This window comes from Natator depressus, chromosome 13, assembly GCF_965152275.1.
Source record: "Natator depressus isolate rNatDep1 chromosome 13, rNatDep2.hap1, whole genome shotgun sequence".
NCBI lineage: Eukaryota > Metazoa > Chordata > Testudines > Cheloniidae > Natator > Natator depressus.
The window spans coordinates 30748219-30764065 of record NC_134246.1 but is presented as its reverse complement, the minus strand read 5'-3'; the positions used below and the strand labels follow the sequence as shown (position 1 = coordinate 30764065).

The following is a 15847-nucleotide window of genomic DNA, read 5'->3' as shown; positions in this document are numbered from 1 at the left end:
AGCTCAGAACGTATCTATTTTAAAAATAAAATAAAATCTATTCTTAAAAACTTTTGACTTTAGCGTAAGTCAAAAGAGCTTGTAATCAGCACAGTGGCCATCATTCTGCACTGTCTCCTAGCATACTAGTTCTTGCTCCTGGTGTCCTGTCGTGCTAGGAGTATGATGTAGAAGTATGATGCTTCCCATGATTGTGTGTTGGGAAGGGACGGGCACCGCTCAGTGTTAATTAGCCAACTTAAAGAGTTGTGTTAATGGGATTGGAAAGGAGCCCCAATTAACTTTTTTTGATTAGAAGGAGCGGTGGCCACAATATACCTATAGTGCAGGACTTCTCAAACTGGGGGTCAGGACCCCTTAGGGGATCATGAGGTTATTACATGTGGGGGGGGTCATAAGCTGTGAGCCTCCACCCCAAACCCTGCTTTGCCTCCAGCATTTATAATGTTGTTAAATATACAAAAAAGTGTTTTTAATTTATAAGGGGGTCGCACTCAGAGGCTTTCTGTGTGAAAGGGGTCACCAGTACAAAAGTTTGAGAACCACTGCTATAGTGGGATAAAATTAAGGGTTTATAGGGCTCAGACAGGGACACAGAAAAAGCCTGGGAGAGTAGGGAAAGCAGGGATACCAAATGTCTTTCATAGAAGATCACACCAGTGTTGGCTGAGCCAGTGAAGTATTAAAAATATATTCATCATCAGTCCCATAACCGCATTGATCGTTGGGGCACCATCATTGATGAACAATCAACAAATTGTCTCCACCCTGACGATTGTGCGTCGGTACTTGAATCTCCCCGAAGTCCATTCCTGTACACTCTCTTTTTTTTATGTGGTCAGTCCATCTCTTCTCTTCCCCTGTACTGCCCCTGGGATAGGCCAGATGATCTTGTTACATGGCCGTACCATTTCAGCGTGTGCTTCTTCACAGTCATCAGGAGGTCTTCATATGACCCAGCGTGTTGGGTGACGATGTTGTGGACCTCTTCGTTAGTGACGTGGTTGAAGTCTGAGATGCCCAGGATTTTACGGAAGTATCTCATCTCTACTACCTGTGTTTTCCGTTCAAGTTCTGCCATAAGGGTCCATGTCTTGCATTCATACAGAAAAATGGAGGTGACCACTGTGTTTAGCAGTTTCAGTCTGGATTCCAGAAAGATGTTCTTGTTCCTCCAAATTGGCTTTAGCTTTGCCACTGTTGCTGTTGTTTGCGCAGTTCTTGACAGAATGTCTGTCTTTGATCCTTAATCAGTGATTGCCCCAAATATATTAGTTGATGTTTTATGGAGAAAGCAGGCTTTCCACTGAGTCTTTGGCATAAGGAGTCGTTGACTAAAAGGACAAATGTCACATGGGGTGATAGAGTTGTAAATAGAATAAAACCATATGAACAGAAAATCAATAAAAAACAAAGCAAAAACCTAGGACAAATGCAGGTTGAATAGAGCTTAGATTATCAAAAATTTATCTTATTAGGAACTTTGCAAATATAGTTGGAATGTTTCTAATTTTTTAACCCTTTGTTATACTTTTCAGGCTGAAACTAAGTATTCTGCTCTGCATGGACAGAGTTGATATGGTGTCATTGGGAGGGAGTTTCATTTGTTTTCATTGGCAATCACCTTGTACGGGAGTGCCTCCAAAACAGGGAAAAGACACCTCTGCTATGCCATTTGTTCACGAGTACTGGCATTTTGGCAGTATTTTTATTAGCTCCATTATGAAAAAAACTGAATGGAAATAATGAATGGCAAAAACAGCAGCTGTAACTATACTGTGGCTCCTTTTAAAAACTGGCACTTCAAAGAACAAATATTGAAAGATTGTGCAGGTTCATTGAATCTACACCACATCCAGAAGAGGGGCCTTTCCTAGTCCTTGGATCTCAATTGTTGTTCTTTCCCTCTTGGTTCCTGATCCTACCCTCACCTGCTGGTTGACTTTCTTGTGCCATCTGGGCCCAGCACCAACTCTTGCCACTTATTTGACTCTTTTGCCCCTCTACTTCATTAAGATTTTCATTCACTATGGGTCTGACCCAGTGGAAGTCTTTCTGTTGGCTTCACTAGGAATTGGATCAAATACTACTTGCTGAGATTTGAGTCTGTCTGTCATGCATGTTCCAAAGGATGCAAGCAATGTTGCAGTGCATTTGGGAGGCTTTTTACTGTCATGTCTCAACAGACTCTAGTAAAGGCAGCCAGGATGGCTGCTTGTACAGGTCTTTTCCTGGCTCTCCTCTGAATGAGGAGCCTGGCCCCCATAGAAGTACCTGGAACTGAGGAAGAAAGCTAGCCAACACAAGGTGACATGCCTGCTCTGTATAGACCACCAGCAAGTGTTTCATGGACCACAGTTTAAGAGCCACTGATCCAGTCCATGCCCTATGGAGGCCCTTGCTTGGGGCTTTCCCTGCAGTATATTTTCTAGTGTTTTCTTCTGGTTTGTTTTAAATGTCACAAACAGGATGGCTTCCATCACTTCCCTATAGGAGACTATTCAACAGTTTAACAGATTTCACAGTTAGGAAGAGTTTACTAAACTGTTTTATTCCAGGCTACATTTTTTTCTTTTCCTAATTTCATTCTGTTAGTTCTGGTTAGGGCTTGCAGTGAGCCACCCCAGAAAAGGGGCAGAGTGGGGAGGCGGGCAGAGAACCATGAGGGTCAGTGGGAGGTATGGAGGCACAGCTGCAACCAAAGACAGGCAATAGGGAGTGTGGTGGCGGGGGCATTAATAGACTTATACTCTTTTGTTCCCACTTTAACTTCTGGTTAAATACTTTTGGATTTTTGTGTAGTTTTAACTAGCTTTGCAGGTCTGGGACCTGATTAGCCTCACTTAATGTTACTTAGGAATAAATCCAGTAAATGGGGGAACATTGGTGTAAAACTGATGCAAGTGAGGAGAATAATTGGTATTTGCATAGTTAAGAACCTATTGGTGTTTCCATCATACATGTTTTTGAGGTTTAAATGGGTTTTGCTATGAAAACTAACTTTGAGATTAAGTACTTACTATATGGATTAGAGAAAATGTGGGTGAGGTGATATCTTTAATGGACCAACTTCTGTTGGTGAGAGGATGGTGGTGTCTCACCAACAGAAGTTGGTCCATTAAAGATATTACCTCACCTGCCTTGTGTCTCTAATATCCTGGGACCAATACGACTATGACAACACTAGATGCTATATGTATTGTTAGATGACAATTTTTCTGATTACTACTTTCCATGTGTTGGAGGACCATGGTTTCTGTTCTTTTTGTGTTCTGGTAAAAACAGTCTTTTACTTTTTAAAATACCTTTTCCTCAAACTGTTAATCTGGGACTAGACTTTCAGAAGGGCTCAACTCTCGTTTAGGAACATAGCAGTTGCCGGAGTCGATCACACCACTTGTTCATCTCATCCAGCATCCTGTCTCGGACAGTGGCCAGAACCATATGTTTCAGAGGAAGAATCCCTATAGTAGGCAGTTATGGGATAATCTTCCCCTCCCAGAGAGAGCTTCTTTGTAAGCCTCTGTAGTTAGATGTTGCCTTATGCTGCAACGTTTGAGGATTTATATCCTTTCCAAAGTTCTTGTTTGTTTTTAAAATACTTAGAATATCCAGGGTTATAATAACATCTGTTATAAAAGTCTAATCCTTAATGGAATCCTGCTAAACACTTGTTCTAAATGGTATCTTGTGGCAATGAGTTCCACAATCAAATTGTGCAGTTTCCTTTTATCAGTATGTCACCTTTCACTTTGGATGGCCCTTTGTTCTTGTACTGTGAGAGACTGAATAAAAGTTCCTGATCTACCTTTATTAGATTGTTCATTATTTTGTAAACCTTGATCAGGTCTCCCCTCTAAGTTACAGTTTCAGTCTTTTCAATCTCATATGCAAACCTTGGAGTTACTTGAGCATAGAGACTGTAGGAGCAGGTTGTAGTCTGTATTGAATTCTTAGGTTAAAATTCTGAGGTACAGATTTTAGGAAAAGTTGCTGTTGAACAGGACTTTGCAATTAAGTGGACCTTGAAATTAATGAGCTACTAAGGCAAGACTTCCTTAGTGTGTTTTAAGTAGTACTGGAGGCATTCACAACAATTGGCTATTTTTAAAAATAGTTTCCAATAAAATACAGAAGACTAAAAGAATAAATAGATGAAAACACAGGAAAGGGAAATAACATACTAGGTGATATCTTAGCTCTGAAGTGACAAATAGAAATCATAACTGTAATAATTCTTAAATTCAGTCTTTATTGTATCAGTGATGATGTCATAGTAAGGTACACTGCAGTGTGCAGAGAAAGGATGAGCTAATTCAGTGTTTTCAGGAAGCTCATTAAAATGGCAGTTTAGTTCTGTACATAATTAACTCTTGAAGAGATTCCTCACTAGTTTTACTGTTTGTTAGATCCTTTGGTCCTTTTTTTGCTTTGTTTTTCGGGTTCTGAAATTTAACATCACAAGACTCAACACTCAAGCAATAGGGAAAGGCCATGTTTCACTACATTGTGTTCCATGTTCTTTCATTCCTTTGTACGTTCTTGAAAACTGTTCCTCTTCTGAAACTGATTTTTCTTTTACACCATATTTTCCATGAACACAGTAAAAATGCACCATGGATAGATAACTTTTTAGCATTAAACTCCCCCGCCCCCCTCCACTCTAAAAGATATTAGCAGTCCACCGAGAATACCTCAAAAATTTGGTTGTAAAGAATTTAATATTGATTTGAATCTCAGAGAATCATTTTCACTATATTATTCCTTGTAAATAGGAAACATTGAGCAATGAATTATTTAAGAATACTTTTAACATTTAGATGTTTTGGATTTACAGTGCATAGATTTATTTTTGTATGTGTCTTTATTAGTGATTGATATTCAATTGCATTTTTCAGGGGAATAAAAACAGCGGTGTTGATATTACAAAATGACAAAACATCCACCGAATAGAAGAGGGATCAACTTTGAGGTGGGAGCCCAGTTGGAAGCCCGTGACAGATTAAAAAACTGGTATTTTTTTTAAAACTTAATATTATATTAACTATCACAAAAAGTTTTAGAATGTTACAAAGACTTGGTGATATTACAGTTTTCTTCTTATCACAAATGTTCATGGAATCCTGTTCACTGGTTTATGGAAAATTAGTTTATTCATTTGTTTTTAACAGGCTTATCTGTGTACAATATACAAATTATAAAGCAGCTGTTTCAAAGTGGAGAGTCTTTTTCAGCCCAAAATATCCAACACAGAACCTCACCTTGCCCCCATCCAGCAGTATTTACTATTCAGATAGATTATAAGACCTGCTGTCTTGTACTGATTTCTAAAGGTGGCCAAATACTGGATTGAAGGGCTATCTGCCCTTTGGAGTTGAACTGTGAGGAAGAATATTTGTTGACTATAAATTCTATGATGGTGCAGAGAGGGAGAGAGTGAGTATATTTTGGAGTATTTTTAGGCTTTATAGGTAATTCTCAGCATCTTGAATTGTACTTAAGTCAAGTTAGTTTAGAGCCCAGGTGTTCTCTACTGGGCCTGCTCATGAAGCAGGAGGCTGCATTCTGTTTGCACTATCTGAAGGTTCTGAGTGATCTTCAAGAGTAGTTCCAGATACCTGTGGTGCCCTGTGCTAGTGAAATTTGTAGGTGATAAGCATGGAGAGATCCATGTCAGAGAAGAGCCATCTGAAGATAGCATGAAATGCCTTTTACCATCACTGTCATATAGGAATCTAAGAATAGCATGTGGGTCCAATATTGCCCCTGAAATTGAAAATCACTGGAACCAGAGATTTACCTTCTGAATGCAAAGATCAGTCAGTATTCACTAGTGACTGTATTTTTTCCTTCTGGCTGCCTGCATCAACTCCATGTTATATGGATTGAGCCTTGCTTTCCTCCAAGAAGCAATCTTGGTTTGGCACAGGCAATTAAGGTTACTGTTTTAATTACAGAGATAGTATTCAGCTCTTTGTCTGTGTCAGCCTACAGATAGTACTGCAACCCAAATGTCTGTCCATCTCCCTCATCAGTCTTGCTTCTTCTGATTTGTCAGCAGGACGAAAACAAATTAGATTTTCCCCTGAGGCCCCTCTAGGAGGATGAAGTGCTCATTGACACTCTTTACAGCACTTGTCCAAAAACAGGCTGTTGCATCTGAAATGTAACATTGTTAGTTAAAAGATAGAGAGGAAATTGAAGACATCAGATCTTAAATCCTGCTTGGCTGAGTTTGAGGTATGAAAGAATATAGGTTGCCATGATAGTTTTACAGCTACAAATATTTAAGAGTATTTACGTCCTATCTTAACATGTTAGCTTTTGCTCAGATTAGGACGACTGTTTTGATTATGGTTCTGTCCTGAATCTTTGTGCATCTGTGGTTTTCTTCCCTCTCTGGCTTTTTCTTCACTAGAGAAATTTGACAGTGCCAGATGCTTCAGAGGGAATGAACAGAACAGTACAATTATCACGTGATCCAGTCCCAGCTTCTGGCAGTCAGGTTTAGGGACACTCAGAGAATGGGGTCGCATCCCTGACCATCTTGGCTGATAGCCCCTGATATACCCATCCTCCATGAACTTCTCATTCTTTTTTGAACCCAGTTATACTTCTGACCTTCACAACATTCCCTGGCAATGAAGTCCACAGACTAACTATGCATTGTGTGAGGAAGTACTTCCTTAGGTTAGTTTTAAACTTGCTGCCTATTAATTTCATTGAGTGAACCCTAGTTATTGTTCTTCGTATGCTTGCTCATGTCGATTCCATTCTAGGTGTTCATGCGCCCACGTGCGCAGATGGAGATTTTTGCCTTAGTGGTATCTTTAGGGTCGATTGTGGCGCCCCTGTTAGTGCTGTGCTCATGTGTCAATATATCAGGCACTGTCGGCCCTATGCCTGATGGGATCCTGAAAATTGCCAAGGCCCTCTGGTGAACCCTGTTTTCCATCCCTCCTACCACTAGAAGGGCTGAAAAGAAGTACTTTGTCCCAGCCAAAGGGTTCGAGTACCTATATACCCATCCATCTCTGGGCTTGCTGGTCATCTCTGTGGCCAACTAGAGGGACAAGCAGGGGCACACCACTTCCAACTCTCAAAAATAGAGGCCAAATAATGGGACCTTTTCGGGAGGAAAACTTATTTGACAGCCAGCCTGCAATTCTGGGGGGTGAACCACCAGGCTCTCTTGGGTAGGTACAGTTTTAACTTCCTCTGTAAGTTCAAGGAGCCCCTCCCCCAAAATTTGGCCTAGGAATTCGGCACCCTGGTAGAGGAGGTTACCATGATGGCCAGGTGCTCTCTCCAAAGAGTGTGGGATGTGGTGGACTCGGCGGCTAGGGTGGTCGCATCAGTGGTGGTCATGAAGTGCAGCTGCTGGCTTCAGACTGCTGGCCTGTCCCAAGAAATGCAGACCTCTATTCAGGACCTCCCATTCAATGGGAATGGACTCTTAGGCTGCATGGGTTGAAGGACGCTCGGTGGGTATTCATACACCGCAGTCTGCAAGGAAGCAGTTCCGCCCACCCCCACCACCAAGACCATGGCAGACTTGACGGGTCTGCAAGAAGAAGGTATTAGAGACATGAGCTTTAGTAGTCGTCGTCCCTCCTCCTCCTGCTCACCCATGCAGCCTGGCCTGGCAAAGCATCCTGGGGGCCAGAAGTACTCATTTTGAAGGTGCGCTCGAGAGTGATGCCCCAGTCAACTTCCCGGATCCACCTTGTTCTTTCCTCGACAGTCTTCATCCCTACCGTTTGGCCTGGTTGCGGGTCACCTTGGACCGCTTGGTGCTAGAAATAATATCTCGGGGCTATACCCTGCAATTCTCAGCTGCCACCCCTTTTTCCAACCCCCATTCTTCCCCATCCCTCTTCAGGGACCCTTCTCACAAGGAACTCCTCGTTCAAGAGGTCAGGAACTTCCTGCACCTGGGGGCAATAGAGGAGGTCCTTCAGGACATGAAAGGAAAGGGGTTCTATTCCTGCTCCTTCCTAATCCCGAAAACAAAAGGGGGCCTCAGACCTATTCTGGACCTGCATTGTCTCAACAAGTCTCTCAGGAAGTTGAAGTTTCTCATGGTCTCCCTGGCCTCCATCACTCCCTCCCTTTATCTGGGAGACTGGTATACTGCCCTTGACTGGAAGGACGCGTATTTCCATATTCCAACGTCACAGACATTTCCTCAGTTTCATAGTGGGCCGATGCCATTTTCAATTCACGGCGCTGTCCTTTGGCCTCTCATCAGCCTCAAGGGTGTTCACAAAACGTATGGCGTCAGTGGCTGCTTACCTGAGACGTTGAGGGGTCCAGGTTTTCCCGTATCTTGACGACTGGCTCATCAAGGGCAGGTCTGCGGAACAAGTGCAGAGGAGCCTCGAAATGGTGTGTTCCACCTGCCGTGATCTGGGCCTGTTAATAAACGAGAAAAAAATCTACCTTTAGGCCAGTCCAGCGAATAGAGTTCATTGGGATGATTTTCGACCTGGAAGTGTGTGTTTTAGGCCATGTCAGACCTGATCTCCCATGTGAAGAACGACCCACTCACCACGGCTCACACATGCCTGTGGTTCTTGGGCTGCATGTACATTTGTGGTCAGTCATGCCTGGCTCCATCTCCGGCTTCTGCAAGCATGGCTGGCGTTGATCTACATCACCAAAAGGAATGACCCTTGGTTAGGTAGTGAGGGTACTGGATCGCATCTGTTCGTCCCTAGATTGGTTGTTGGACCCCGGGTTGGTGTTGGAGGAAGTTCCTTCGCGGCCCTGTCACTGACCCTGGTCTCTGATGCTTTGGACCTGGGCAGGGAAGCCCATCTGGCTGTGGGATGATCTGGCCCTCCATTTCAATGTCAGGGAGCCCAGAGAAGTGTGCCTGGCCTGCCAGGCTTTCTTGCCCCACCTGAAGGGCAAGGTGGCGCAAGTCCTGACAGACGATACCACTGCAATATATTGCATCAATAGGCAGGGCGGAGCCAGGTCATCGGTTCTTTGCCAAGAAGCTCTCTGCCTTTGGGGCTTTTGTGTGCGGCACACCATTCATATGGTAGCTGCGCGCCTGCCTGGGACCAGGAACATATTAGCAGATCACCTCAGCAGGACCTTCTCGTTTCGCCATGAGTGGTCACTCCATCCAGAGGCGGTTAGTATAATTTTCCAGAGGTGGGGGGCCTCTCCGGTTGGACCTGTTTGTGTCCAGGCAGAACAGGAAATGTCACGCGTTCTGTTTGATATGGGGGAGGACAGGGATTCTCTGTCAGACGTATTTCTCATCCCGCGGTCAGGGGCTTGGATGTATGCCTTTCCACCAATGCCATTGATTCACAGCGTCCTTGTGAAAATCAAGCAGGACAGCGTGAAGATTATCCTAATAGCCCATGCATGGCCTTGCCAGCACTGGTTCGGCACGCTGCTGAACCTTCCAGTAGCCGCCCCGCTGCAACTGCTTCTCCTGGTTGGATTTTCTGTCCCAGAACTAAGGCAGCCTTCCGCACCTGAAGCGTGGCAGCGCTACACTTGACAGTATGGCTACTGCATGGCTAAATGTAGACAAACGGGAATGCTCAGCCCTGGTTCAGCAGGTCTCGTCGGGTAGCAGGAAACTCTCCACCAGAGCTGCTTACCTGGCCAATGGAAAAAGTTCACGTGCTGGTCCTCGGAACGGCCTATTCAGTCTTCGCTGCAGGAGATCCTGATTATCTTCTGCACCTCAAACTTCAAGGTTTGTCCCTGTCATCAGTCAGGGTCCACCTGGCTGCTATTTTGGCTCCACTCTCCATTCCAAGACAGGTCTGTCTTCGCTCATGATACGACGACCCGATTTTTGGAAGGTCTGGAGCATCTCTACCCCCATGTCTGGGATCCCGTCCCTTCCTAGGACCTGAATCTTGTGCTGTTGAGACTCATGGGACACCCCCCCCCCTTTGTGCCCCGGCTTCCTGCTTCTCTCCTGGAAGGTATCTTTCCTGGTTGTGATAACGTCAGCCCGCAGGGTGTCTGAGATCAGGGCGCTTACTTCAGAACCGGCCTATACAGTATACTTCAAGGATAAGGTTCAGCTGCGACCATACCCTGTGTTTCTGCCCAAGGTCGTTTCCCAGTTTCATACTGGCTAGGACATATACTTACCTGTCTTCATTCCAAAGCCTCATACGTCAGATGAAGAACGCAGGCTGCACGCTCTGGACGTCAGGAGGGCGCTGGCCTTCCACATAGACAGGACAAAGCCGTTCCGTAAGTCGACACAGCTGTTCGTTGTGGTGGCAGACAGAATGAAGGGTCGCCCAGTGTCTGCTCAGAGGATTTTGTCCTGGATCACTGCCTGTATCTGCTACTGCTATGAGATGGCAAATGTGCCTCCGCCGGCAATCATCAGGGCACGTCTACCAGGGCACAGGTGTCATTAGTGGCCTTCCTGGTGCAGGTTCCAATCCAAGAGACCTGTAGAGCCGCCTCATGGTCTTCTGTGTACACATTCGTGTCTCATTATGCACTTAGTCAGCAAGCTCGAGACGATGCTGGTTGTGGCAGAGCAGTGCTGCAAGCTGCACAACTGTGAACTCTGAGCATACCTTCATGGACACTGCTTGTGAGCCACCTAGAATGGAATCGACATGAGCAAGCACTTGAAGAAGAAAAAGCGGTTACCCACCTTTTTTGTAACTGTTGTTCTTTGAGCTGTGTTGCTCATGTCCATTCCATTACCCACCCTCCTGCCCCTCTGTCGGGAGTTGCTGGCAAGAAGGAACTGAGAGGGCGTAGCACTGGCGGTGCCTGATATAGCGACGCATGAGCGTGGCACTCAAGGGGGCGCCACAGCTGACCCTACAGATACTGCTAAGGCAGTAATCTCTGACGACCATGCTTGTGGGTGCGCACACACCTAGAATGGAATGGACATGAGCGCTGCATCTCAAAAAACAGTTACAAAAAGGATGACTTTTTTTATGTGAACGGGTAAATATTTCCTTATTCACTTTCTCCACACGATTCATGATTTTATAGACATCTATCGTATCTCCTCTTAGTTGTCTCTTTTCCAAGATCAACAGTCTGTTTCCTCATGTGGAAACTGTACCATACCCCTAATTTTTTTCTCTCTCCCTTTTCTGTACCTTTTGCAGTTCTAATATATCTGTTTTGAGATAGGGCAACCAGAACTGCATGCAGTTTTCAAGATGTGGGCATTCCATTGATTTATATTTTGATATTTTTGTTTTATCTATCCTTTTCCTATTGGTTCCTAATATTCTGTTAGCTTTTTTGACTGCTGTTGCACATTGAGCAGATGTTTGCAGAGAACTATAAGAACGGCCATACTGAGTCAGACCAAAGGTTCATCTAGCTCAGTATCCTGTCTTCTTACAGTGGCCAATGCCATGTGCCCCAGAGGGAATGAACAGAACAGGTAATCAAGTGATCCATTCCCTGCCGCCCATTCCCAGCTTCTGGCAAAGATTTTCTGAAAGTCCAAGGACAATATATGGACTGGATCACCCTCGTCCATGTGCTTGTTGACTCCATCAAAGAATTCTAATAGATTGGTGAGGCACAATTTCCCTTTACAAAGGCCATGTAGACTCTTCCCCACCGTATTGTGTTAATCTGTGTGTCTGATAATTCTCTTTCTTATAGTTTCATCCGGTTTGCCTGGTACTGAAGTTAGGCTTACCAGCCTGTAATTGCCAGGATTTGCTTCTGGAGCCTTTTTTTTTTTTTTTTTTAATTAGGCATTACATTAGCTACCCTCCACTCGTCTGGTACAGAGGCTGGCTTAAGCAATAGGTTACATACCGCAGTTAGTAGTTCTGCAATTTCATATGAGTGCCTAGAGAACCCTTATGTGAATACCATCTGGTCCTAGTGACTTTTTACTGTTTAATTTATAGATTTGTTCCAAAAGCTACTCTATTGACACCTCAATCTGGGATAGTTCCTGAGATTTGTTACCTAAAATGAATGGTTTAGGTGTGGGAGTCTCCCTCACATCATGTGCAGGGGAGACCAATGCAAAGAATTCGTGTAGCTTCTCTGCAATGGACTTGTATTCCCTGCATGCTCCTTTAGCACCAATGTCATCCAGTGATCCCACTGACTGGCAAGCTTCCTGCTTCTGATGGACCAAAAAAAAAAAAAAATGCTGTTAGGTTTTGTCTTTTTTGCTAGTTGCTCTTCAAACTATTTTTGGCCTGCCTAATTATACTTGACTTGCCAAAATTTATGCTGCTTTCTGTTTTCTTCAGTAACTGCTGTAACTGCTTCGGTTTGCTGCATGCCTCTTGGCTCAATTTTTGCAATTCCACGTGGCATGTTCTCTGCTCAATACAGGTAGCTCTGGAATGTAATTCTGGAAGCTGAGATTCTTTCCCCCCTTTGGTATGAACCTCTGAAATGGAGCATGCAAGGTCTGTCTTTCATCATTTTGGGAGAGCAAAATATTTGTTTTATGTTGTATTTGAGTTTTGCTGTTGCTCTAGCTGGAGCTGCTCTACTCTGCTTCCTGTTCAGCTGACTCCAGGTTTCATCCCATCATGATGTTGTGTGTTGAACAAAATTGCCATTGCATGGCTGGTGCATTGTGAACTGGACCTTTATGTTCCTCATTCTACTTTAAAAATTACTTTCAAAGTGTAATTATTAGATCATATATTCAATAAAAAATATTGGACTTCGGAGGGTTTGTGCTCAAGAATGCCGTGGGGCCTAAAGTCTGCATAATTTAAATGAGTGACTGGGGAACACTTTCCTCTTGGCTGCAGGATTGTCCAGGCATCCCTTTTGGGTGATATTTATTCTGGTTAGAGGAGTTCATGAAGCCAGTCCCAGGTCCTCTTTATTCCAGTGGGGAGTAGGTTACCAGTCTATTCCTAACTGATTTTATAGAGGCAGTTATAGAGAGATGCCTCCCTCAATTGCTCATTCCTGGAATTGGACAAAATTAATGATGCACTTGAAAGAATATGTATTTAACAGAGGTCCCATGTGATGATTAGAAAGAAATGTACTAATGCCTCTTGGATTTGTATATTGATTGTTACCCCCACCCTGCACATCTGCCCATCCATCTCCTATTTCTTTAAAAATCCTAGGATGCTAATTGCAATATTAAAAGTCCACATTAAAAGTTAATAGTCAGCACATGTAAGTGCATTTCCAACAGCAATGTTAACATACATCCACCACAAAATATATTAAACGTGTCTACTTTATTGTCAGCTTTTCTGTGCAGATCATACTGTCTTCTGCAAGAGTTGCAGATGCTTAGCACCAGTAAAGATTTGGCTTTGAGGTTTTTTTTGTATATAATTACTCTTTCCTCCTAAGCTGTGTATTTTTAACAAAATTATCAGCATTCAATTGAAGGATTTACGAGGTGTTTTTGCTATTGCACGTAGATACAGTAACTTTGTTAGTGTTTCACAGGCTTTTGCATTGTATATGTATGATTGACTGTTTTAAGTAGAAGTGTAACTGTTTTGTAATTCGTATTCATTTGAGCTATCCTCCAGGACCTTAATAATCTTAAAATATTAGGTTTGCTGAGAACTGGATGTACTTGTGATTAGATTTGAATAAAATATCCCTAGAGTACATGCTTCCTGTTTATGTTTAGTAGTACCTTGTAGTCAGTTATGGCAGATTCATAATACTGTTAAATTTCTTTAATAAATGAGAATTTGTGTAGACACTTTTCACTTCTGTGCTACTGATTAGAAAGTTTTCAACATAGTTCTGATTGGACAAGTACAGGTAAGTTGAACACTCTTTTTTTTTTTTTTTTTTTTTTGCCTAAAACAAAAATCTGATTCAGAGGCAAAAGTCTTCGTATTAAGCTTTAAGTGTATTTAGAGTAAGAGATGTATTAATGAAACACCCACTTACAGTACTATAGCTATTGAAAGAGTTAATGTACAATTTCACTTAAGTGCTTATATATGCTACGGTATATGTTCACTGTGTAGCATGTCTTATTGCATTTTTATTTCAATTGACTTTCATGATTCTAGATTGTCTGCTTATATAGAATAGTACACCTTACCCCAGGATGCTGTGTATCCATCTAAAGTTGTAGTGGAAAAATTGTTTGACATTATAATGTAGTATTTGAGAAGTATGTGGTCATGTAATTTAGACTGTTATAATGCTTGTGCACAAGGAGCAGAGTAAAGGTTGTGTTACCTTGAAATTTGTGGTGATTATAGCTTTGCTTGCCTGATCATGCAACCATAATGTTCTCTAAAGGTAGCTCAGTAGACTAAATTTCTTTTTGTTTAAACACCTTAACTTTTGTTGTTGTTTTTTAATGTGCAATTCATTTATCTGTGTGTCTATCTTCAGCCAGCCTTTACTAGGCGGCCTTCTGATCCTGCTGCCTTGTGCAGGAAATACATGAGCTTATGTTTAATGGATGATATTGGTATGCCTGCCTCCTCAAAATGTCAGACCTTTGTTGCTACGAGTACTAGTGCCAAATGGAAGAGAGTGGCAGAAAGAGCACCAAACAAGGCCACCCCTTTCTCCAGGCAAAGGCAGATGACTTAAGTATGTTGTAGTTATAGACACAGGTTTATTATACATTGTCGCCAACTATTTGATAGAAAATTTTGGTACAGAGTTAATTTTAAGAGCTATTCAACCTTACTGAAACGCTTTTGACATTCTCAGCTAGTAGGAAGGTCTCTTGTGTATATCTGGACACGACAGATGAAGGGATTGATTTTCAAATTCTTGTCAGAGGTCGTTCCACCTTTCATGAGTCCTGCTTGATTGAGATGGAGGATGATAGGTAAAATGATTGTTTGATAATGTGTGTTGACTTTGAAGTCTGTCTTTTAAAAGAGTCTTCATGCAGAGCAAGATAGGACATCTTTATTCTTTTTGGGGGATAGGAGTAATTGTGTATTTCTAGAGTACACACCTTTTATGAATGTCTGTTGTGGTCTTCTGCCAAATAGGTCATAGTGATTGAGATCTTATAGAATTTAGAGGGAGCCATGCAGGTGGTGTGATCGAGCTGTTGGCAGTGTTTTAGATTGGGTTTCAGTAAATCTTTCATGGATGCTCCCTGTAGGTGAGAGATCCTGGAGCACTGGGCCTGGCACATGACCTGAGGCCTGAACCAGAGGCTATGAACCAAAGTTAGGCCATGTATTAAAGTAGATGTTTGCAAGTTCGCTGTTCAACATATGACTTTGGCAAAAGTATTGCTAGTGTTGCTAAAACATAGGCATTCCTAAGAAGTAACACTTACTGGGTATATGTGAGAACACACTCCAAAAGATAGTCCAAGAACATCCTGACCTCACACCAAATAAGAGGATGTTTTGCCTGAGACACCTGGAGCATGATACAAGGGGAGTAACAAGCAGATGTCATGAAATGCATAAGGTGATAGGTAAGTTGTTTGTTCTATAAATGTTGGGGTACCTTGCTGTAACCTTTTGTGTGGCCAATGGGACAGTAGAGACTCCTGCTGTGGACTGAGCTGCTCCTTGCCACAAGGCACTCGTATTGTGTACCTGTAACCATGGAGCCAGGGTGCTAGGACTGTGTCTTGAGGGAAATAAACCTGGCTGAGTGCCTTTGTTGCCAAACTTGAGTCTGTGGTCTTTCTGGGTAGTACTGTCAAGGTCTGCTGAACCAACTATCTGGGCTGGGACAGCACACGGAGAAAGCGCACTTGCACCTAACTGACCACACTTCCTAATCTAACATCTCTTTGTATTTGAGAAAATTGTAGAAGGTGAATGTCCTAAAGTGTTAGGTAGCATTGTGACTTCCATCTCTTTCTGCGTTGTATAATGGCTTGTAAAAAGTTTCCAATAATTTGAAGATATCTTCTGGT

At 42.9% G+C, this 15847-nt stretch overlaps 1 protein-coding gene across 7 annotated transcripts in view; it reads left to right on the top strand.

Moving 5' to 3' along the window:
• The window catches only part of PHF20 (PHD finger protein 20), a 176293-nt gene that overhangs the window by 26819 nt on the left and 133627 nt on the right, over nt 1-15847 (top strand). For all 7 annotated transcript variants that reach the window (XM_074970384.1, XM_074970389.1, XM_074970388.1 and 4 more), the window contains exon 2: nt 4899-5013. In XM_074970384.1, the coding sequence (XP_074826485.1) occupies nt 4931-5013 (83 nt within the window). In that variant the 5' untranslated portion in view covers nt 4899-4930. The remainder of the gene's footprint in view (nt 1-4898; nt 5014-15847) is intronic.